The sequence below is a fragment of the Maylandia zebra genome, linkage group LG7 (assembly GCF_041146795.1).
Source record: "Maylandia zebra isolate NMK-2024a linkage group LG7, Mzebra_GT3a, whole genome shotgun sequence".
Classification (NCBI taxonomy): Eukaryota; Metazoa; Chordata; class Actinopteri; order Cichliformes; family Cichlidae; genus Maylandia; species Maylandia zebra.
This window is the reverse complement of record NC_135173.1, coordinates 46,167,039-46,191,894: the sequence shown is the minus strand read 5'-3', so window position 1 is coordinate 46,191,894 and position 24,856 is coordinate 46,167,039. Positions and strand designations below refer to the sequence as shown.

General features: G+C 38.3%; 1 protein-coding gene across 4 annotated transcripts in view; it reads right to left on the bottom strand.

Moving 5' to 3' along the window:
- The window catches only part of pdlim5b (PDZ and LIM domain 5b), a 38,428-nt gene that overhangs the window by 13,027 nt on the left and 545 nt on the right, over positions 1 to 24,856 (bottom strand). For 3 of the 4 annotated variants that reach the window (XM_076886500.1, XM_076886501.1, XM_076886502.1), the window contains exons 1-3: positions 24,283 to 24,301; positions 21,079 to 21,184; positions 9,525 to 9,676 (exon numbers count right to left, since the gene is read on the bottom strand). In XM_076886500.1, the coding sequence (XP_076742615.1) occupies positions 9,525 to 9,676; positions 21,079 to 21,184; positions 24,283 to 24,284 (260 nt within the window). In that variant the 5' untranslated portion in view covers positions 24,285 to 24,301. Of the gene's footprint in view, positions 1 to 9,524; positions 9,677 to 21,078; positions 21,185 to 24,282; positions 24,302 to 24,856 lie in introns of those variants that run through there. The other variant, XM_004538080.3, reaches the window with a different exon arrangement.

The window sequence follows — 24,856 nt, the reverse complement described above, 5'->3', positions numbered from 1 at the left end:
CATACAGTTCTTACACACACACACACACTGGACATTCTGGACATTGTTTTCACTTCATCACTTAAATCACTTTAAGCATATTTGCACTGCACAAGACATAATGTGGATTGCACAACACTGGACATTATATTCTTCATTTCCGGTTAATACTTGTACAGCTGCTGTTATTGTGTATATATTTATTTATATTTCTTCATACATTCTTATATAGTTCTACAGTATATTGTGTATTTTGTTGTACAGTTATTTTATTTTCAACTTTAATTTATATATTTTATCTTATTCTCCCAGTTAAATTTACCCTTCATTCTAATTTGTGTTGTACAGTTATTTCATTTTTAACCTTAATTTATATTTTATTCCTTCCTAGTTAAATTTACCCTTTTTAATTTTTCATATTTATTTCCTATCTTATTCATAGCCTTTTCCTTTTTTGTTTTCTTTAGGTCACGAGCAGTTGTCCAAGCATTTCACTACATATCGTACTGTGTATGACTGTGTACGTGACAAATAAAATTTGAATTTGATTACTGCTAAACCCTAATTTAGAGTTTCTCTATGTAGAGCCTATTATGCAGCCTACGCACGTGGCTGACGCCAGTGCAAACATTTATCCCTCTAACAGACTGTGTTGATGTGGTGTGTTGTTACATTTCTAAGGAAGTGCACATCAGATTACGTCATGTTTCAGCACACGGTTTGAGAACAGTTTGCGGTTACAGTGTACCTGCTGAATAGAGTTAATGCAGAGATAAACCATAACATGGGGAATTTAATTAAACAAAGGCTTACACAGAATTTTATACAGGCCTAAATGTAGAAACTTAATGGCTGCATGGAAAATTTAATTTAAAAAAAGTTTTGTAATTTACTGCCCAAGCTGTAAACTCTTCAAAACCCAAACGATATTCTTTAAAAACAAAGATCACTTTGCACCAATTCAGAGTAAAGGTATTAATGATAATAATCACAATGTGTGATAACATAATGTCTTTGGCACCTAAACATGCTTTTTATGTATTCAAATAGATACAAAGAAATAGCAGCCTGGAGGAGGAAATATTCAACACAGTGATTAACAACAAATATATATCATGTGTAAGTGAAGCAACAAGCAAAACCTGCAGTATGTGTGAACTCACTGTAATTTAAAGCATGTTTTCTTCTGCAGCCTGCTGTTGAAGTGTGGGATAGATTTGATTTGTACTTATGACCAAAGCAGCTGCCATAATTTTAGCTGCTGTGGGAGAAGAGAGTAATCTCTTTTTCTCAAGATGTTTAGGAAAACATTGAAATCTGCATCATGTATGTACAAATATCATAACCAGCACAGTTCTTAGCGTCAAACAAAACTAACCAATTGTAAGCTCTTGTTAGGTAAATTTAAGGCTTTTAAAAGTGGACCCTACTAAGCTCTTTTCTTTACGCATATACATTTTTAGAGTCTACATCAATAACCTTGCATGTTTTACAATTCACAATAGTCTTTACTGATCTTATGCTGAGCCTTGCTGCAGCCCTTCAGCTCATTCTCTGTCTGAAAGAAACTGTTTTATGCATCTTTCTATTACTTTCTTGTGATTGGCTGTCCCTCATAAACCAGAGATGTACGGCTGCGATCATCATATGAGGGATATATGCTCTCACTGACATCATACAAAGACTCTTAGAGCAGTCTAAAGTGATTACTTGTACATATCCTTCTTAATTTCATAATTTGATGCTTGGCTATCTTGAGCCACCACCACTGTAACAGCATATATAAATAATGACAAGCACAAAACACGCTTAGTGATCTCTTAAGATTCAAATACAGACAGAGGCATTCGTTAACAATGTGTCCTATATTTGGTCTGAACATGAAGACAATGTGCCTCTTATGCCTCATTAAGATAAAACAAAAAAGACAGACAGTGAGTCAGCAAGGCTGGTTCCGGACCAGGAGCTATGGTATGTCCTCTGGCTCGCTTCCTTTCGCTGCCATCCCTTATAAGGAAAATAGTCAACAAATTCACGCATTTCCTTTCTGACTGTGCTGAAGTGCAATAACTGAGCCAAAACCAGGTTATTAAAGAGCCCCACCCTTCAACCAGATGTTGATGTCATCTGTGCCCTTACTTGCATTGACGGTTTTCCACTTAACAGTTAATATACAGTATGCTTATTTTCCAGTGTACTATTCCATTGCACCATTAGGCTATAGTTGCTTATGAAGGAAACACCACACTGTGCCAAGGAAAACAGCAAAAGGTCTAAAGATCAAACAGCACAGTCCATGAAAAACAGAAACCAGCCTAAAATGAGGCAGCATGTATCCGATATCAGTGTCGCAGACTGGGGCAGCTGGGCGGATTCACTCTGTCAGCCTTTTCCCAGAGCAAACTGAACAAACACTTGACAGGGTGGTCCCGTGAACATCTGGTCCGCTCAGCCCCTCTGCTATCCTAGCTGGACCTGCTTTTGTTCTCCTACGACAAAGAGACAGACACTGCGTAACACAACGGGCCCACAAGTGTGTATTTAAGGTTCAAAGTCCAGCTGTATGTGTTGGTTAAGCTCAGTTTAACTAGATATTCAGACCTAAGAGTGTCAAGGGTATCGTGACAACTATCTGTGTTCTACTTTTCATTATGAAGCTGGTTTCTGTTGAGAAGTATTCTCTCATTATAATTTATGGAAACTAACTATTATTTTATATATTATATAAGATTACTGGACTGTTTTCCTTCTGTATCAAAGCACCACTACTTGTATTACTGTATATACTCATGAAGACATAGTTCCACCTTTAGTATTTGTCTAATCGTGTGTCACAGGCAAAGATTTACGTGTTATGTGCACAAAATTCTAGATTATGCACCAAATGAAATGATGAATAATAAATATTACATCTGGTTGACTTCTAAATTAGACACCAAAAAGATTTCTTCAGAGGAAAAAAAGCAGAGCATGGTTTTCATCAACATAAGAGTTCTCAGTGTGCCCACTCTGTCACACACCAACACACCCACAGATCCAGAACACGAGAATGAGGAGGCAACAGGAGGAATCAGCCTGAGGGCAAAGCAATGTGACGTATTTCCACTCTGCCTGCGTCTCTTTGAGGGCCAAGAGAAACAGTCTGGCATATGGCATTTGACTGAATGATGGAGAGACACAGCTTTCTCAACACAGACATGTGCCTTACCAGCCTGCAGACCCGCATACCCACTTTTTGATGGAGAGGAAAAACTGCTCACATAGGAGTGGCCGTTAATTTTCCCCATACGCGTTTCACATGCATTTTCTGATGTTGGAAAGAATCTATAGCAACATCTGTCTGATTAAAGCTCAGATATGACACATGGGAAGATAGGGCTGAGGATAATTCATGCATACAAAAGGTTACATTATTCCAAAACCTCTGCTGAACGAAGTCTGCCCTGTTATGTTTAACTTGTGCAAAACTGTTGGAACTTTGTAGCTGATGTGGAAATCACAATGTGTTTTGTCAGACATGGAAGAAAGAAGATGAACAAAAACAAAAAGTGAAAGAAAACAACTAAGTTCAACAGATATGAGACATTAGGGGATGTGGTGGAAAAAACATTTTTTTTGTATTTGTGTTTTTATGCAGCCAGCTTATCCGGTCAATGGCAAAACTCGGCATGTGTTTGGCACAATGCTTTTCCTGTCTGTCCATGCGCCCTCCCCCTTCATATTTCAATATGAATGCGCATCTCTGAAGAGGAAATAGTGAATGTTACAACAGACAAGAGTGGGGACGGAGGTTTAAATAGGTGACACACACATGCTGCTCACTGAGGTAAAGCTTATCAGCATGTAACTAGTCAGTTGCGTGGATACCAACTAACATAGTAATCTCCTGTCTCTGCACGTCCGGTGTGTGTATATTTGCCGAGCCAGAACCCTGCGCTCTTGTCCGTATCAGCTGTCACGTGTGTTAGATTGATAGAGGACATTCATACCATTCGCACGTGCATCACTCTGAATATTACAGCTCCTCCACACGTGAAAGTGATACTCACTGATCGCGTGCGCTTGTCTTGGCAAGAAAATTGCAATATGCAAAAAAAGTGAACTACAGCATCATAACAAGATATTCAGATTTCAGTTTGATTATATTCAGCAAACCCAAGTCACATCCAGACCAGGTTGATTTATGCTGGAAAATGAATTTTCCTTAAGGATGAATCACTGAACCCACAACAGAATAAACAGATTCTAGTTAATGTATTTTTTGAAAGCAGTGTCCAAGCAATTTAATAAACCCTCATCCTTTCTTACGTTTCTTCCAACCACCACACCACATCTGACTAAGCCAGCAGTAAGTGAGGGCTTTGGACTGCATTGGATTGTTCTGTATCTCCCTGTGATATAAACAGCGTAAGACAGGTTGGGTGTACATTGGCTATATATAGATGTGTCTGCAGACAGACTCCAGAGCAGCCTAGCAGGTGACTACTGTTTAGCTAAAAACACAGACCACAGCTAAAGCACAGGCTGCAGATACAAATCTAATGATAGCAAAAGTGATGCCAAATTCATAGGATTCTGGTTAGAAGAGGATATTTTTGCAATTTTCTACTTTCTCCCTCCCATTTATTGGTTTCTTTTGACTTTTTGAAAACAATCAAAAGCACAATGATCGGTTCTTCTGGGCAGCAAACTTTCTGTATCGGATCATTAATATAGCAGTTGCACAATTAACACCTTTCAAAAGGATTCTCACGCTGTTAGTGTTAAATGTGGAAAAGAAAATCCAAAAAGAGTGGTTCACGGGGGCTGGCTGTGCTGATCTGTATTATCTTTGAGGTTTTGGAACCAGGTGCACCCTGCCACAAGCTTTCGGAAATGGTGTTTTATTACACCGTGCTGCATATTTCAGTGACAATAAATAAACATCAATTATCATACTTTCCTAAGACTTCTTTCCACAGCTGCCAATGTTAGCTGGTCAGCAACAAGATTTCCATGAAACTGGAACAAAAAAAAAAAAAAAAAAAAAAAAAAAAAAAAAAAAAAAGGATAAAATTCACTCAAGCCCACTCTTCATGTTTACTCTGTGCACATCAACAAAGATGATGTGGAAGATCTCAGTCTGAAACATTTAGACAGCCAGTGTTTTGAGGTCATTAAAAATGACCATTTTCAGCAAATGCTGTCTTGTGTGTAAATGTGCATGCCAGTAAAACTAAACCATAGAAGCGACTGGATTCACCACAAAAACAGCCAAACTAAATATAATTATACTGAGTCTTCCTGGTTGTGATTCCAATTCAAAACACGAAACCGCAAAACTAAATAATATATATTCCACTCGGATTAATGACATTCTGACAATGAGCAAACAGAGATGCTTAAATTTCTTTTCTCATACTACAGTCTTGGAAAATAAAACCGGTTTTATCCATTTGCCAGAAACTCCATGACAGCTCACCCTCACCTAGTCATTTGTTATGACTTACTATATAACGCAACAACAGGATAGGAAGGGCACTTCCAAGGTTCATTTCCTTTCTGATGATAACATGTTTATCCTCACCTAGCAACAATAAAATAATATTAATGCATTGAAATCGGTGTATGTGTGGTAGAAGCAAGTCGTGCAATTTGACTTCAAATTCCTCCGGGCCCTTATGTAAATTCACTTCAGTGATCACCTATTTTTTCCACATTGGTAGCTATACAAAAAGGTTGGGACACCGTTAAGTGTAAATAAAAGAAGAATGGACAATAAATGATTTTTTACATTTCATAAACCAGTATTTTCTTCACAAAACAGAAAAGATATAAAATGTACCACTGAGAAAATGTAACAGTAAAGGTCATATACTAGTTAGGTTTGAATTTGATGGCCATATATCGGCAGAACTTTATGAAAAAGCAAAAAACTGTATACAAATTGTTGATTAAAAATCTCATTATTTATTGCACGTATAGTACATGTGGAGTTGGCAGTTTGTAAATCTGGGAAGGCACCATCAGTACTGAAAGGTATATACAGGTTTTAGAGCATCACATGTTCCCAGACATCTTGTTCAGGGAAGGTCTTGCGTATTTCAGAAAGACAGTGCTAAACCACGTATTCCATCTATTGGCTTTATGGCTCGGCTTCGTAGGACAAGAACTTGGGTGCTGGGTGTCTGCCTGCAAACCAGACCTTTCACCAACTGAAACCAATTGAAACATCATGAAACAAAAAAATATGACAAAGACAACCCGGGACTATCAGACAAGAATGAGACAACGTTCCTTTCTCAAAACTCCAGCAACTGGTCTCCAGACCTTTAAAAGACGACGAGATGCTACACAGTGGTAAATTTGGTTGTGTCACAACATTTGTGATGGCATTAAATTCAAACTTGAAACTTAAAAATGTTACATATTCTCAGTTTAAATATGTCATTCATTTTCTGTGTTCTACTTTGAGCAAAATACAGATTCATAAGATTCATCACTGCATTCTGATATTCATTTACATCCCAACTTTTTTTGGAATTGGCGTCTTTAAACACCATCATTAGTTTGCATGCCATACCTGACAAGTGTCTTAAGACAATGTTGGGCCATTACACATTTCCAGAAAAGACACTGACAATGGTTTTAGAAGTCTGTGTTATTCTACTGGATGACTGGAATTTGGCATTTTAAATGACTGAGAGTGCTTCTAAGCAGTCAGAACATATGACCGACATCATTTTCATAGTCACTGAACCTTTCAGTAACACCTGGTGTCTTATGAAGGGAGCCATTGTCATCCTAGAAGAGACCACTCCTACCAGAATAGAAACTAAACTATTTTCTATGCAGCGTCACCGTGTCAGAGTAACTTTACCGCCATTTTCATGCAAGATTAAACGTACTTAAAGTGTCATTTTTTTAGACTTTGATATTAATGACCATAATATTCTTTCATATCAAACTCCTGATAGAAAATCAATACACATATGCCGTCTAGAAAATGCACTGTTAAATGTTGTCAGATGAATAATGCTATTTGGATGGTCACATATCTTCTATGTGAACTGTTTTTCATAGCTCACATTCTTCAGAGTGACATAATATGGGAATCTTTTAACTGCCATATTAATCATCTCTTGGTAGTCTTGTAATGTTGCTATGGCACAAACAGTCTTATCAGCAAGGATCAAAACTGTCAATCAAATCGTAGCACATAATTGGAGATTGTAAAGCTTCACACCAAGTGTCAGTTATGCACACTGGGTTTGAAGCATTTCAGAAAATAGCAACATAAAAGTACTAATCGGTTTATGTACTGTAGTATTCTTAAGAGTTTTTATACAAACCAATATAATGCACCCTGTACACTATAAATAATGTATTTAAGCACAGAGTATTTCAAATACTCTGTCACTCAACAAGATAAGTAATAAGCAGCATATGTAATGTAATGTAATGTAATATTTGCAAAGGGAAGGCTTTTGTTTATTGAGTGCATTTACGTATACTCTGAAATGGCAATGTTTGATGTTTCATTGCGCATCCATTACCCGCACTAGATTACATACAGCTGCAGGACGGGGTTATTTTCAGACAGTTTTCCCACGATTAAAGCACAGAGGCTCCTTTCTCCTTTGATGTGGTGATGGAATGACAGTACAAGCAAACCAGGCTTAAGTTTTCTGTCAACAAATTTTATAGTTTGGAAAGTGTACGTGCTTGCTTTGGCTCTCTTTGTTTATGTGACAGTAAAGTCGCTCTTCGCTGGATTCGTATGCACTGTTAGATTCACCACTTCATCTCATTCAGACAAAAGACTCGCCAATAAAAATAGTACAGAGTTTCACTATTGCTAATTTTAATCCCTCCTCTTTTTCCCTACTGTATCACAAACTGGATGCAAAAATATCTGCTGATATCTAATATATTTACCAATATCTTGATCATTACAATAAATGTACTTATCTACATTAAATTGTATTGTATATTTTAAATGCAATTCTGTGTTCAATAAGTACATTGAGATATTTACAACAATTCAAACTGATTTTAATGCTGTTCCTACACTTCTATATTAGCATAGTAGTTTCATAAAACCTGGGATTCTATTCTTTCCCTGGTCAACTCCATTCCTCTTCCAGAAGATTAACTGAATGGCTCCCATTAAGATAAACAGCAAATTTGACTGTTCAGTCAGGAAACTGATAGAGGCCACTTTTTCCTCACTGATGTGGCGATATGGTTGCCAAGCATTTGGCAGAAAAGCCACATTTTTCTCTATTTATAAGTTTATTCCTCTAAACATCAGTACATTTCTACTCCAAATGTGTGTTTATGGGTGTTTTCCCATAGAGTTAGGCTTGTTTGCTGTCAGCTATGAGAACAGAGGATGATTAACATGTGTTGTGCAGGGAAATGTGTCTATAGTGTGTCCGTCCTGCCTCAGCATGCATCCTGACTGATAACCCATTAGAAATGAAGAAGTATATGGAGGGAAAAAAGAAAGAAAATAGTTGCTCAATGTCAAAAAAATTGAAGTTTTCAAAGATTAATGGACTCTTTTTGAACTACGTGAAAGCTGCTTTTTAAGTGATTTTTAAGCATTTCTTTTTCACCGTCATGTGTTTTGCCATGTGTGGAATGGAAACTATCAGTTTGTGGATCATATTGTTTTCATCTGTTTCTTTTGTTAGCTTATGAGACAAATCAATAAAAATATTGGTAAAAAAAGCAAACAAAACAAACACTAACACCACACTTTTATATCCTCGTGGGTCTCAGAATTTTATACTTTCCTAATGAAATTAGTGGAAAAACAGTTGATGAACTCAGCATGATCAGATACAAAGCTGGATGCCTCCTGCAGATTTGGTGCCACACGTTACACCAGCCAGAAAAAAAAAAAATCTGTAGACTATTGTTTACAAACTTTTCTGTAATGAACCAGCCATAAAACAATACTTTTTTTTATTACTGATTATTATTTATTTAGGTATATTATTTTATGTTTATACCAATGCATTCAAGGTCAAGTTAGTCTATAAAATGATTTATTATATGCTATAGTTGACTATAAATAAGGCTTTTACATGATTGAAATAAAAAATATAATAAAATATTATGCCAATAAAACCAGTTTCCACTGATTTTACTGCAGCTCAATGCAAAAACACTGAACTGTTTTAATTAGCACAGCAAGACTTTATCTGCTTTAAATAATAAAAATGTCTAATTAAATAAAGCACAAATAAAGTAAAGTTCTAAAAATCAAGCTGCTTCTTGTAGTTGTCAGCCTTTCTGTCCTACAAAAAGTACCTTAAAATATTTACTATAACTTTTGTCAAAATACTTTTAATTTGCTTCAATACACACAAGTAGGAAAAATCACTTCATAGTGCTTTTGAAGCTGTGTTAAACCAGCTATAACAGCATATTAATAAAAATCTAAATGTTGACAGGAGTCCCAGGGAAGTCTGTCTAGTCACATAAGTAAGTGAAATTCATAGGTTGTCCTGAAGAAGTCCCAAGATGTGTGAGTGATGTGATTTTCATGCAGTTACCTCTGTAGAGTGAGGCTGAGATTGCCTGTGCAGGCCTTAATCTTGTTCTGGGCCTCGAGGTGATTCATGCTGTCTGTGGAAATCCCATTAATTGACAGAATGATGTCTCCAACACTCATCTTGGCTTTGGTGGCCTTGCCTCCATCAGTCAGCTGCAAAGACGCAGAAAAAAAAAATACCAGTAAGAAAAGTATGATCATTATGCACTCAAATTAATGCTATTCACATAGCATTTAAGTTTAAACAACTCTGCGAAAGAATGTTAACCAGTAATTATGATGCATGTATACTGTGCTCATTTTTTCCCCTTGTAATCACTAACTATTGTGAATTCCTTTCCACTTCCTGTCTTATGTAACCGTTGTCAGATAAGATAGTCATCTTATTCTCCTCACAGCATCAACATCACAACATCAGCGAGAGGACTCTAAATCTACCCAAAACCATCTGCCCATAAAAAAGCCAAAACTTTCCCACAAAGATGACTCACATGACCAAATGACAAATGACCACAAATCAAAACCATATGGTTTGAAAGTTTTCATTTTAATCATTAAAAAAAACAAAAATAATTAAAAAAAAATTAAAAAATAAAAATAAAAATAAGAGTCCCCACCTGGTCAGGCAGGGACTTCCAGAAGCATTCCTGGAGCCCCTCCAGGCTTTTTTTCTCCCTTTTGCGTAATTTGTTATTGTGATGGTAAAAGGTGCTGATGCACAGATTGTGTTCTCTCTTGTAGAAGTTAATTTTATTTGGTTCCACTTCTTGGCTTGATTCAACCTTCCATTCATTAAAATTGTGGGTGCATCACACAATCCGCGTGTTTACCTGCTGTGTAACACAGCTACTGCTGTTTAAGTAGTATCCACTTATTTTTATTTAAATTGAGTTTTATTAGGTTTTCTATCCCTTGCTATCATGCTGGACTTTTTTGGAATCAACATTGAAAAAAACAAAACAAAAAAACATGATGATGACGACATGACTGGTGCGGTGACTGATCAGTGATTAGAAGGGCGAGTACACTTCATCAATCACTCAGCACACTCTTAACACACTCAGAACCTGTACAGCCATGTTTAGGCAGAAAAGGGATTCTGCGTACTCATCCTGTGCTGGCCTTGCTAAGGTCTCTTAATGTTGTGAAAGAGCAAAACTCAGAAAGTGTCAGCACAAGCAAGCGAAGAGGGTGTCAAGCCTGAGGAAGGGATTTTGTCGATCGATTCAGTGGATTATTGAATGAAATGTACCAGCTTTGTACATAAAACTCCGTATTAACCTATAAATTTTACATGTATCCGAATGCACGTGTTTTTCATCTCTCAACATCAAGTTATCTTTTAAGTTAATCATTTTAAAGCTGATTTAAAAGGGAAAAAGACAAACAAGGTGTTTACTTTCACCACTGCTAGATAATACCTTTAGGTTATCAGTAACACTAAAAGCAGCCAGTTGAACGTAATGAAAGTGCCATTGTGTGAGCTCTCATAGTAACAAAAGGAGGGGGAAACAGTGGGAAAGAGGGGGGCAGAAAGAATGAGGAAATGACAACAGTGGTTTGAATTGACCGACACATTTCTCTGGAGCTGTGCATTCCTCATGTTTCCCACTAGTTCAATAGCAGGAAGTGTCAAATGCCCAGCTTAGATGGATCTACCCATACCAGCGTCCAGGAAAAACTATAGCGCTGTCACATGCGAAGTACGACTAACAAAAGGCAGAGCGCTCACTACACTAGCCACAACACAATCATAGCTTCAACTGACTCAATGTATGACACAGACCAGACTACGTAAATGATGGCAGGTGTGCCTCTGAGTCTCCCGTGACACATTTACTTTCAGCAAAGTAACTTGTAGCTCTTCGGGGCAATAAAAGTGATGTAAGCACTGTTCAGAGATTACTGACATCTGCCAGCTATGTCTAAATCTGCTGCACAGCTCCGGAAGCCAACAGCAAAGAGCTGCTGAGGGGTTGTGAATGCACACAACCGTGAGACATTGCTCTCCACTAAACAGAGTCTCTTTTTTTCCTGTGCCTGTGAGTGTCAGGCAGAGAGAAAGGGTGGAAAACAAGATCGGAAGTTCTCTCCTTGTAAGGATGCGATTGCTACTGCTCTTTACATGGAAAGCTCTCAGAAATGCAGCACCTCAAGACAAGAAGAAACAGGCTCTTGTAATATTCTGAGAAAAAGAAATGCGTTGTCGGATGGGCTTTAGTCTGTAGAGAGCAGAGAGATAACCTTCACTCAAACACCGTCTTTCCCATGTGGCCACGAAACAAATAGGCGTCACAGTAAGAATCCCTGGCATGTGTGGTCTATAAATATAAATGGAGAGGCCTGAGACACTCGTGATGGAACGGAGATAAGTAATGAACAGGAACTTTGGCTGTGCTTCTCCAGTTCTCTCAAAAGATCAACATGTTTTAGCAAAGTGTTACGCCAAATCCAATTATCCAGGCCATATTACATAATGTGTGGAATCAAAAACCTCTTTTCAAATGTTGCTATAAAATCATCCAAAAGGGTTTCACACAGCATAACTTGGAGTAAAAAAAATCTGAAAAATTTGGTGCTTTCCAAGTTAATGACATCTTTTTCCAACTTTGTTTACATGAATGGGATTCCAGCCGCATAATGGTGTGACTGTGGCGCTACAGCGGTCCTCCCACACTGGTGATTTTACTGCTGTGGAGTTACTGATAATAACTGGTTGTTCCACACTACAACTAAACATGTATTAACTCCAGCACTACTACATCCTGCCTGCAGTTAAATTCACCAATACATGGCAGATTTGTGCAGGGATCGCCAAATTCATTCCTGGTACAAAAAGCATTTTAAGAACTCTATATTCAAACAAACCAAAACCAAAAAAGGACACCTACGAAACCTCACAAGTGGAACAGAAGTCAAGAAAAAGTAACACTGTTTCCAAAATGTCCATTGCTTCCATGTGTCTTCATCTATTGTAAAGTCATAATCAAATAGAGACACAAAGAAAAAAGGGAAAAAGTTTCTTTTAAAAGATTGAGTGCACATTTAATTGTTCACAATTATTAATGTATCCTTAATATAGTGATATGCAAACAAAGACAAAGAAAACACATTTATAAGATTTATTTTGGTGGGGGGAAAAAAAAAAAAAAAAAAAGAGATTCTGTTTTTACAGCTAAATTTATGACACATGCGTTCCCTCTCTGGAGTCTGTTGGTGCCAAATGTCTTAATACTCTTGGATTCTTTACTAAACTCAATGCTGTATTTTTATACCACTGATTTATGATTTCATTGTTACACCACTTTTTTTTTTTCTTAAGTTCAGGCAAAACTCTTCCTAGAAGAAGAGGAAGGCACTTCTTCTGTCAATAATAAATTGAATAAACTGGGTGTGTTTATGATAATACAACGCATTTAAGATCACACTCCAATTTTATGGGGTTAGCAATCATCCCCCTGGCTGGTCAGTGTCTAGTTTCCTGGCTTTAAGGAAATTATGGAGTAAGGAAGAAGGTTGCGGTCATTTTTCATCTGGGAAGTCATGTTGGAGGAAGTGTCTTGTGGTAAGAGCTGGCAGGCTTGCGAGATGAATGTCACGTCTCTATAGGATAGTGTAAGATAGAGTACCTTATATGGAAAAGACCAGACCTAAAATTATACCATCACAAACGCACATGATGAAGCAAACTGACCTCCTCTTACTGGTACTTACTATTAAAGTGGCCTTAGACGAGCATGCTTTCAAACTCCTGTGTTATTCTTTCCTGCAAATAATACAGTGTGTCGACCTCCTTCTGTAGATTTGGGAACACCAAATAGAAAACCTTAAAGAGCCTAAATACATGTTTGAGATTTTATTTGAAAAGATGCCAAAAATACAATACAGCCCTAAGGTTAACAGTCCATAGGAGTGATAGAAAACAATTCCACATAAAAATTTTTTACTTTTAAAGCTCCCCAAAAGGTAAATATTTACAGCACAGTCTCTTCTATTTGACAGCACAGTGTGCAGCAACCTGCTGAACTAACACGTACAGTACAGCTCATTGTCAAGACGTCATCTTTAATAAGATGGCACACCTGCAACACCTTGCACAAACTGTTCAAACAGTAAAGCGGAAGAGTATGCATCATTGGAGAGGAAGCATACATTGGGAGGGGACCACATTGTAGCTACTCTTTCTCCTTTAAGCCAAACATCCCAATTAAGGGCACTTGAACAGAGGTAGAAAGCGGTTGTCATGGTTTGACCCCGGTCTCGCTCTGCATCAGTCTGGCTGCTAGAAAGCACGAGATGCCAAGCAGACCTACAAGGAGGTCTTAGTCAAATCGCCATGGCAACGCAAACAAAACACACAAAGCAGTACCAACCCTGCACTGAATACTGAATGCTCTCCAGTCAGGTCAAAAACAAACCCGGCTGACTAACACTGCTGAGCCAGATGATATGAAAAGGCTTTTAGACATGGTGAGGATTAAGCCAAGTGCCCGTTTCTACCTTTATCTATGATTTGTGCAACTCTTACATGAATTAATAAAAAGGGGATTTTTTTGGACTTTTATTGAACTAAGTGGCACGGTCATTTTCAGTTTTTACCTACTGCTCTGCTACATTAACGCATTAATGGCAGAATTGGCAAAAAAATAAAATTAAAATTAAAAATGTGTAGTCACCTAACATTTCAATACATTTATTGCATATGTGCTTATTCTAGTTCATGGAAACTGGCAAGTCAAATCAAAGAAGTAGATTTACTTTTAAATATACTTTATCCAAAAAAGTGTGAGTGATCTAAATCAAAATCAAGTGACAGCTTAGTTATCCTTTATAGCTTTGCCATGTAACGTTAGGGAGACTGGAAGCAGATGCTCGCAATACAACTCAAGACAGACACCGGAGAGATCAAACACATACTACAAATAACGGTTTCCAACAAACCCATATGTAACCTGAACAGGCACATATTGAAAGACTGTTTAAACCAGAATTAAGACCTTGCAGTTATATGTATATATGTGGGGACCAAAGACTCGTGTCACCCATTAAGTATCCAAATAAATGTGAAATATGGTCACAATCTGCTTCTCTGTTGCTGAATCATAACATTGAGTAATGGCAGGAAATGTGGTTTTGCATGAGCTATAATACCACAGTGCAAGTTAAGCTTGGACTTTTTAAAACGTTACCAGTTTACTGTTCAGCATTTTAGTGTATAAAAGTTTCAAGGACGGCCAAGAAAAATGGTTTGACTGCGAAATTCTGATTTAACTTCAAGTTCAAGTAGAAACTAGTTCCAAATATGAAGAAATTCCCCCAAGGCATTATAGAGATTTCACATTCACTGGAATAGGACTGACAGAAAACACAACAGCATATAGCACATAATGTTAAAAGAACTTTGTAGCATTTAGGTTCATGTATTTATCATGAAACTGAGCGATATTGGGTAGATTTAATTGCTTTCTACATTTTAGTTTCTATGTAATAAAGCTCAAGAGATTTTATACATAGAAAAAATGCAAAACAATGTTTAGTGCTTTGCAACAAAGGCCACAAGCTATCGGTCTCAATGGTTTCCTGAAATGCTTGCTTTTATGTTTTCTGGGCCTGGGCTGAGCCATAAATTATGGCTTATAGTCAGACAGCAAGAATATCCTTTATCCAAAGAGCTTAACAAGATTCAAATACTGTGTAGCAATAACAAAAAAAAAAAAAAAAAACAAAACAATTCTCCTGGTTGCATACTATGCAACCAGGAGAATTGTTTTTTTTCCTGTTACTTGGACTTCAACAGTTGCTGTAAATATGCCATGACAAGTTCACATGAACATTTTGAGAACAATATCTAAAGTTGATCCTTATGTGGCCAAAAATAATACAACACCCTCAAATAAGTGTCTTTTCTGAACCACCTGCATTTTAGTTGAGAAATGTTTCTTCTTTTGACTCCAGAGAAAACATTTTAAGCAGCTCTTTGTCACTGGAGCTTATGCTCACCATTTCACAATGTTTTATAGAGGTGTGACAAGTATGATGCAGTTAAACTGCAGTTTTGGTTAGCCTTTGAAACACTGGATTTTTAAAGTGGCTAAGAAAAATGTTTGTGAAGAGGAATGTTTGGCGAGTGAAGAACATGTTTAAAGTTAAATTAAAGAGCGCAGTGAAGGGTGCTGGAAACCAAAAATATTCACAATACTTGCAAAAAGAGCAATAGTTTCACAGTTTCTTACTGAAGACTCAAAACACGAACGTTCATATATTACTCGATGGGGAGTTTTCTATTAATACATGAACAGTATTATCGTACCATAAGAAAACTTCCCCTCCCTAACGTGACTGCACAAACTGTAAAATGTACCTACTGTGTTGTTGAAGTTTTTGCCCAGATATACTACGCCATCAGATTCTGCTCCTTTCAGTGTCAAAGTAGCATTACCATAACAAAAACATAAATGTGATATGCCAGTGGTGCTTGACAATACACGTACTCTTGGCTGGGGTGGAAACGCTCAAAGTAAACACAGGGCCAAAATGAGTTTCTATTATTTTCCCTTAAAGCATCACAACCCACTAAAACAACAATAACAAAAAACATGCAAAACAAGAGGAGGAAGTGAGGGGTCAGGGGGGAAAGAAAGGAAAAAGAAAGGGGAAAAAAAAAATCATTGTGGTGACCCTCAAATGACCCAGCAAGCAGGCATGATAGATGCAGACATGCGTAACAGAATTACAGTACTGTGCAAAAGTCTTGAGTCAACCTTCCTGTTTTTTTATATTCTGTTAGGAAAATGAGAAATAAGTGCAGCAATGTATTGAAACACACATAAACATACATGAATATACAATAAGAGGCAAAAATTTGAGATTGTTCTAATAAGCTTGAAAGTCATATATTCTTCAACACAGCCTGAACTCACTTAGTCAAGCTTCCTTGTCATGTCTTTAAGTAGTCTTCAGGAATAGCTCTCCAGGCTTCTTGAAGGACATTCAAAGCTCTTCTTTGGATATTGGCTGCCTTACGTTCCGTTCTCTGTCAGGATGATCCCACACTGAGGAAGCCAGTCAATGACTGATAGTGTTCCACTGTGTGTTTGTCTATCCAGGGGCCCGTTCTTCGTACCTCGCTAAGTAGGTTAGCCGGATTAGATTGTTGACGATTTCGCGTGATCCTGGATCAGTCGGTTCCCCGAAGCTCATCCGGGACTTGCTGTCATAGCAACAGAGCCGTAAGCGTAAACCTGCTCGGGAGCAGGTTTACTTTATGTAAACAGGATTAGATCGCGGCCACGCAGGTATGTCCGCTTCATTTATACGAAAGCAACAGCGATATTTTTCCACTGTTTCACCATAAATAAATATTATCAATGTAACTAAAGGTAATGCAGCACTTGATCCTTTTATTGATGTCACACAGATACATACAGGTCATTTCCTAAAAAAGGGAAATGAACTATTAACATTCTATTACATGTATGTGATTATTACAGATGTAATTCATATTTCAGAGTAGTAATTGTAAATTACTTCGTGTAATCAAGATGAGAGACCACGGCTATAAAAGTGAAGGTGGATTTGGGAAGCCTGTCGCAGCCATGTCCTGTCCGTATACGCGACCAACCCATTGCGGAAGGTGCAAGATTGATAAGGAGAGTCCTCAGAATTCAGCGTATATTGCGGGACAGACAGGATCCTTTACCTCAGCGCGACAGTGTGCTCATAGAGAGATATCGATATTCCCGTGAGGGTATTATTTACTTAACCAACTTGTTGACGAGGGGGTGCAGGACCACCACCTGTCTTTTTTTCCTCTGCCCTTTTCTTGGTTGCTGTTATGAACAAACTAACAGAGTATTACAGGCCAGTATTACCTTGCCAAGAGACGAAAAGCAATCTAAGAGATAAATATTACCATTCTGTAGAATACTCCTGTATTCCACTTTTACTTGTTCCCATTTTCTTGTGGGTCCTGTTGTGGCTCTAATGTGAAAGGGGATATAATATAACATATTATAATATAATATAATGCCATATGATATTGGACAATATAGTGTCATATGATAGATCTACCCTACCGCCTACTGGTGTTGGCCAGAGGGGCCGATGGCGCGATATGGCAGCCTGGCTACAACCGTAGCTGCCTCCACCAGTGTGTGAATGTGGGAGTGAATGAATAGTGGTATCGTAAAGCGCTTTGGGTGCCTTGGAAAGCGCTATATAAATCCAATCCATTATTATTATTATTATTAAATTACCTACGAGTTTGATTTGTCAGCAACTTTCTGCCAGCCCTCTCTCCTTGCTTTTGCAGCCTTTGCAGTGTTCTCTTGCGTTTTAATTAAACTCTGAAACTCCTGAAATCCCTCACTCATGAGTTCTTGCTCTGCTGCCGGAAAATACCGAGCACGCCCCTTCGACATTTTCGCCGACCAATCAGCGGGTTGCCGATCAATGTTTCTACTATCGATGCGTAGCCCCTTTTACGACACCCAGTGATGTCACATTCCTGCGTCCAGCTGTAGTAATCGTCAACAGCAGGTGTGTTCGGGGAACCGGATTAGCGAGCTCACGGTTAGCGCGATGATTTGATCTTGGATGTGTCATTTGATCTTGGATGTAGTAAGCGACGTACGAAGAACGGGCCCCAGGTGTGCTTTCACTGCACTGGTAGTGTGTTTGGGATCCTTGTCGTGCTGAAGAATGAAGCCATTGCCAATCAAATGTTTTCCAGATGGTATTACACTGTGGATCAAAATGTGTACTTCCACTGTGTTTTACAGATGGCTGTAGACACTAACTGTTGTACCTCTCTCCAGATCTCTTCATATATACACCGATGATCTGGATGCTAGCAATAAAGTACCCAAAGATACAATTTAAAATGCACTGCCAAGTTGCCTGTTATATGTAGACACAAGATTAATTCACTCCTCACTCCATAGGTCAGTGTTAAGTGGTTCAACAAATTGGGAAAAAACCCCAAATATTCCTGTAAAAATGTTTAGATACAAGGACTGAGTTGAAAATGGGTGGAAAAGCAGCCAATGTCCAAAGGAAACCTTTGAAAAACCTTCAGAAAGCCTGAAGAACTATTGATCAAGACTACTTTGAAAAAAAAAAAATACAAAAAAGTCTGGGTCCTTGGAAGCAAAGAATAAAGCAATGAGTGGTGACTCAACACATTTAGACAGTAATGATATAATTGCACTTTTCTTCTGTCTTTTAAAGATTCAAAAGCCTGTGAAGATATGCCTAAAAAGTGAACAAACACAGACTGCCATGGATGGAGAAACAGAGACACGCACACAAGTAATATGCACAACTGGATCCCTGCTCCATAAATCAGCCATACAGTATTAAGTGATCCACTCTTCACAGTGCGCAGCCTTGTTGGAAGGTTACGTAAACAATTACATATCCACTCACTCAAATTTTTCTAACACCTGAGGTGCACATCAATCCTGCCTTTTTTAAAAAACAGAAAATGTTCATGTAGAGCATATATCTTTTCAACACTCATTCAAAGAGCAAAATTTCAAAAAGGCATCAGAACAACAGGCTGCTGTGTTCTTGTGACCACCCTCATTTTCTTTGTATAATCTTTGAATTATGTGCATATGGTAAACATATGTAAAGTGATTACATCATTATTCCACAGCAATCTCATCCATTCAAGCAAAAATACATGCACGCTATAATGTGATGTCAACAAAGTAAGTCTCACTCCAAATTAAGTCTGTTTAACATTGTGGATCTGTAATGAACCTTAAAATGAGCTCAAGGTCAACGCAATTTTCTCATCACTCATCTAATGAAGGAACTGAAGTAATGATTAAACTGTTGGCAGATGTTTCAACATATGTACTGCCTACCAACTTAACAGTGACCTTTACTAACCTGGAAACTGAGCTGATAGCTCTGACAATTTTACGGATGGCATACCGCTCTACTACCGTACACACAATCATTTATAGGCAGTGCCATTTGTGACCACAAGATTCTGACTAAGATAATCAAAGAAGAGGATTAAGCTTATTCCTGGTGCCTTAAAAATAACAAAAAAAGAATCTAAGCCATTCACTGGTCATGTGGTGGGACAAAAATGTGTCACAGGAATGACACTAAGGGTACATTCACACTGCAGGTCTTAATGCTCAATTCCGATTTTTGGATCAAATCCGTTTTTTTGTCTGCTTGTTCACACTACAAATAAAATGCGACAGCAAACGTTCTCTAGTGTGAATGTTCACGTTTCTCCAACGTTGTCTTCCCAACAGTTTCACTGACATCTACGCTGGATGGTCAGGAAGCGTTCACGATGTCTTATCGGGCGCTTCTCCGGCGGATAGACAGAAAAATGCTATTGTGTGGATGCGTTTTGTACTATAAGATGTGATGACAAGAAGGTTTGCTGACAACAACGCCGTTATGTCCTGCATGCCGTTATTATCATAGCTGCAAAACCTAAAAATAGACGGGGAAGCTATGCTGGCCTTTTAAATGCTCTCAGAGTTACATTGTCAAACACAGAAGAAAAGTCATTTCTCTCCTCACATGATATTCAAAGTTCTGTAACTGATCCTGCCACTAACAAATAAACAAAGTGACTGACCTTTGTCATAGAGTTGAGATTACAGTTTCAAAACAGGATATAGTGGGAACTAAATGATACTGCCCACAGAAGCACAGCTGCACTCAAAACACAGAGGACAAGTTGCTTCCTTATCATCCTACTTTACAACAGCAAAGGCTACTATAATAAAGACAACTCAGATGTCCTTGGGAAGAAATAGATTCTGACTTTGCAAACAGTGAGCTGCACTGAAGGCTTCCTTTAATTTTTGCAGCAACCACAGCAATTTGCACACAATCCTCTCACACTGTGTACCTAAACAGTATGTCTGTGTGTAGGCTGAGGCCCAGACCTCATAAACAATCATACTTTTTAAACAGCGGGCCATCCATCAGCCAGCTCAGGACTTGAAAGGATACGGCCACTCAACTTCAGAATTTATGTGACTTCGAGTCCTAAATAGTTATTACAGATCCATTGTGGCTTTCTAGAGTTTCACTCAGTTAAGACATTTGAAGACAGGTTCTTATGCGTCCACAGCAGACGGTCAGCAAAGGTCAGCACACTTAGCACTATCGCTCATCAGCCGTTAACACCTATACGCCGCGTCCCCCAAATCTTTCCAGAGCAACCACGTGAGGTTCAAGGGACTTTTTCCAATTGACAAATGTTGTGAAAATAATGTCCCGTCACATTATTTTCACAATAGCCATGACCTTGCTGTGACGCATGTAAAGGTCATTGGAGATACAGTGACAGGGGCATGAAGTGTTAACAAAAGTGTCTAAATGCAGCACTGAGTGCCACATATGAGACAAATGACACACACACTTTTGTCAGTGACAAGGCAAATGGCATAATAGGAATGACCAGCATTCCTCTGAAGTGACTGTCATGAAGTGAAGCATGCATAACTTGTGTGTGTGTGTGTGTGTGTGTGTGTGTGTGTGTGTGTGTGTGCGCGCGCGCGCGTCCCACTCACCCGTGAGATGGTGAGGGGCAGACAGAAGTCCTTCCCTCCCTGCAGTCTGAAGCCCCAAGGGGCGGGGCCATCCAGGGTGACATTGTAGTTGGTGTTCATGATGTACCTAGAAACAGAACAACACATACCAATCTCAAATCAATATTCTGAAGCTTCACTTTGGGGCTATTATGTTATTTATAATCACACTTTCGTCTACACATGATCCAACAAAGAAGCATTTTTATAAATGCACCACTCTTTTTCTAATAGAAAGACTGGTCAAATTTTTCATTCCTGGGGTTTAGGGCTGTAAGGATCGACAGATGAGGGATGAAATACCCCATCTGCATTCACATCTTGCTAAAAACTTGTTTTAATCCCAAGTGTGGTGTGTAACAGAATGAGTGTACTAAGCCTGCGAAGGGAGTTAATAAAAGGCATACCCTGCACTGCCAGAGACTTGTTAGAGATCAGCTTCAATTCACTGGCAACAGTTTGATTTTCTTTTTTGCACCGCCATCCTTTTTGGCTAAATGAGACACAACCTACATCACCGTTTGGGCCAAATGTGCTATTTTATGTGAATTTTGTACATGGAAATTAGTAAGAAAGTAGGACTTAATTGAGCAAAACTTACTTGGTGCAAGTAATGTAGTTCACGCACTATTAAGTTTCACTGGTTTAAGCCCTGCCTGTCATGCATTCCTTTTCCCCTAAAAGACTGAAGCGGCAAACATTTATTGGAAGTGAGATTGAGGTTAAATCAAGTGACATGTTACGATTTAGCGCTTCATAAAATTCATTAGACTGATTTTTGAGGAAACTGGAATGTTTGCAAAATATGCTTTTCTAGCATGTGTGTGTGTGTGTGTGTGTGTGTGTGTGTGTGTGTGTGTGTGTGTGTGTGTGAGAGAGAGAGACAAAATCACTGCAACTCTGTCAACAGCAGTGAATCTGTCACTGTGCCTGTCAGATCGGGCAAGTCTGAAAAACCACAAATCATGTAAGAAACATTTAATCTCTACCCGAGCCAACAGGCTGACACAAAAATATGGCATTAAAGCCTAACCCACAACCATTATATGTCACACACTGTATGTTTTAATTACAAGAAAATGAAATATGGAAGCACATTTTTTAGCAAATAACTTCAAAAACATCTAAACCCAAAAAGCTACGGTTTTCTAACCAACTAAGGGTCTGACATGAGATCCGTAACCATTCTTTGTACTTGAATAACTTTCTCTTTTATTACTGGTTTTCATGGAGAAGATTTCCCTTTAAGGACATAACCTGGCAGCTGAAACACATCGGAGAATGTAACTCGTACTGTGTACAATTTCATTGCCTGGCGTGAAAAAGAGGCACAAAAAAAAATATCCTCACATTTTTTGCATTTTTTCCCCAATGGGTATTTCATGAATAATAATGCCTTGTCATCCTAGAGCTATGCCTTTTTGGTGTCATAATTCATGCTACCATTACAAGTTCCCTAAGGGCCAAAGCAGCACCTGTTAGGACCCGTCACCTGGTTAGTTGTACTAGACATAAATCAGATCAGAGTGTTGGCCTGCGCACATCATCTCATCATCACGCCCAGAGGGGAACGAGCCCTTAAAAGAAGAGGACACAAAAGACCTTTGGGAGGGGTGGGAGCCTTAAAATCATGTGTGAAAGTGATATGGAGAAGGTGAACACCTGAATAGCACAAAGCACACACACAGCAGTAGTGTGCAGTATTTAGGACAGGTAAGGCAAGCTGTCACAAAACCTCCATGAGGTAAACAGGGTGACTTGAAAGAAAAAACGGCATTTTAACCTCTTTTAACGCCATTCTAAATGTAATTTTTCTTCTAAAATATATGACTGGGTTGTGTTTTTACAAAACATTAGGCTACATTTTTACATGACAATGAAAAACATTGACTGTCAACTTGGTGAACTTATTAAAACACACTCGTAGTCATTGCTGTAGTGGCAACTGTGAGAAATTAAAGGTACGTGAATTGAGTTTTACTATATCTATCTATCTATCTATCTACTTACTTTTTGGGTATGTGGCCATAGCTCTGTTATTTGTAGAACATAATATTATCACGCCAAACTAATCAACAGGAAAAATATGCAAGTCTATATTAAGACTCAAACTGATTGAAAACAGCTGTCTGCCTGCTCAGGGTGACCTAAGGCTGAGTTGTGAGCCAGGAAGTGTATTTTTGGCTAAAATGAAAAATCCCTTCCTAAATATAAACTCCATAAACTGCATTCACCCAATTCAGTTTGTCAAAGTACAGCGTCACATGAGAAACATATTTGATAAATATTCTAATAAATCATTCTTTCAGCACAAATACAAATGTTTGTCTTATTCTTTAACAATTTATTGTAACGCAGCAGAGCTACACAAACCAACAGAGCTCCAAAAACAAGAACATGAAAGCGTCTAGCTTCCTAACCTCAAAATAAGGAACTCAACCACACCTTTGACACTGCCAGAAGCTTTGTTTACTATCCCACTTGAGTTCACTTCGCTAAACCTCCAACGCTGACAAAGAAATCATTTTATGGATAGTGACAGGACACAACAAACAAATACCGTCTGTGCTACGGGAAGATCTTTGACCCAGAAAATGATGTCTTGGCAACACACATGCACACACGCAGGCCTGAAGTTTCTCAGTCGTTTAACTTATTCATTCAGTGTGAGTTTTCAGGAGTCTCAAGAAAGCAAAAATACTGCAAAACTGGTTCACGCTGACTGAAGCCACATTACCTAATATGGAGAGAACAAACATTACGCTCATCTCATGTTGCTGCTTGTTTTGCAATCTGCAGTGATATCATGCATAGACATGACCAGACACACCTTTTAATGTCTTCATAGAAAAGCAATTGAGTTAGGCATGAGAAAGTATTAACAAGACTAACGTCAAACCTTCTCTAAACTGGTTAGGGGACAAATTTGAGCCTTTTTTTTTTTTTTTTAAATCGTTCAAGTTCCTATCACAATGCTGCTTTCGGTCTGATAAACATTTCAGCACAATCACGCTATCAAGTTATGGCTCAGGCAATTGAATGTACTTAGATGTCATTTAACTTCCTGGATCTTAACCATACAGTCTGAACTCAAAGGTTCCTGGATTTACATTAAACAGTAAAACTTGTATGTTACTGCACATGTGGCCTCACAAAACCTGTGAGCCAAATCACACTTTGACTTACATTTAGATCTATATGTAACTCCAAACGTCAGTTCCTGCTTGTAGCAAGATTTAAAAAAGAAAAAAAAAAACATGGCAGAGGCTTCAAAATAAAAAGCTCAAAATGAAAATTCCATTCATGGTAGGAAAGCAGTCTCAGTTACGAATCACACACATTGAATGTAAATAGCATTCACAAACTGCTTTCCCAGCATGTCAAACTACAGCTGTGTCAAGTCTGGTTTCCTACATGTGATCTCCAGGTAACGCGGTCTGAAGAAGGAAACTTTAAACGGTCTGCACGTCAAACGCTTGTCCTGTGCAGTTACTGCAAGATATGTTGACTCACTTAATTTGAGTATGTTTGCATTGTCACACCCAGGCAATGGTGATCACATGAAATTGTTCATACTCAAATGATTGCATTTTGCATAAATAAATGACAATGTCAAAATTAAAAGCTACTTCTTATCAAACATGCAACATTCTAGCCTGCTTTTCAACATGCACCCTTTTAATTTAGCGTGCTGCCTCACAGTGCGCGATGAGTGCACTAGTAGTAACAGCTACGGTTGTTTGCACCCATGTGTCCCCTC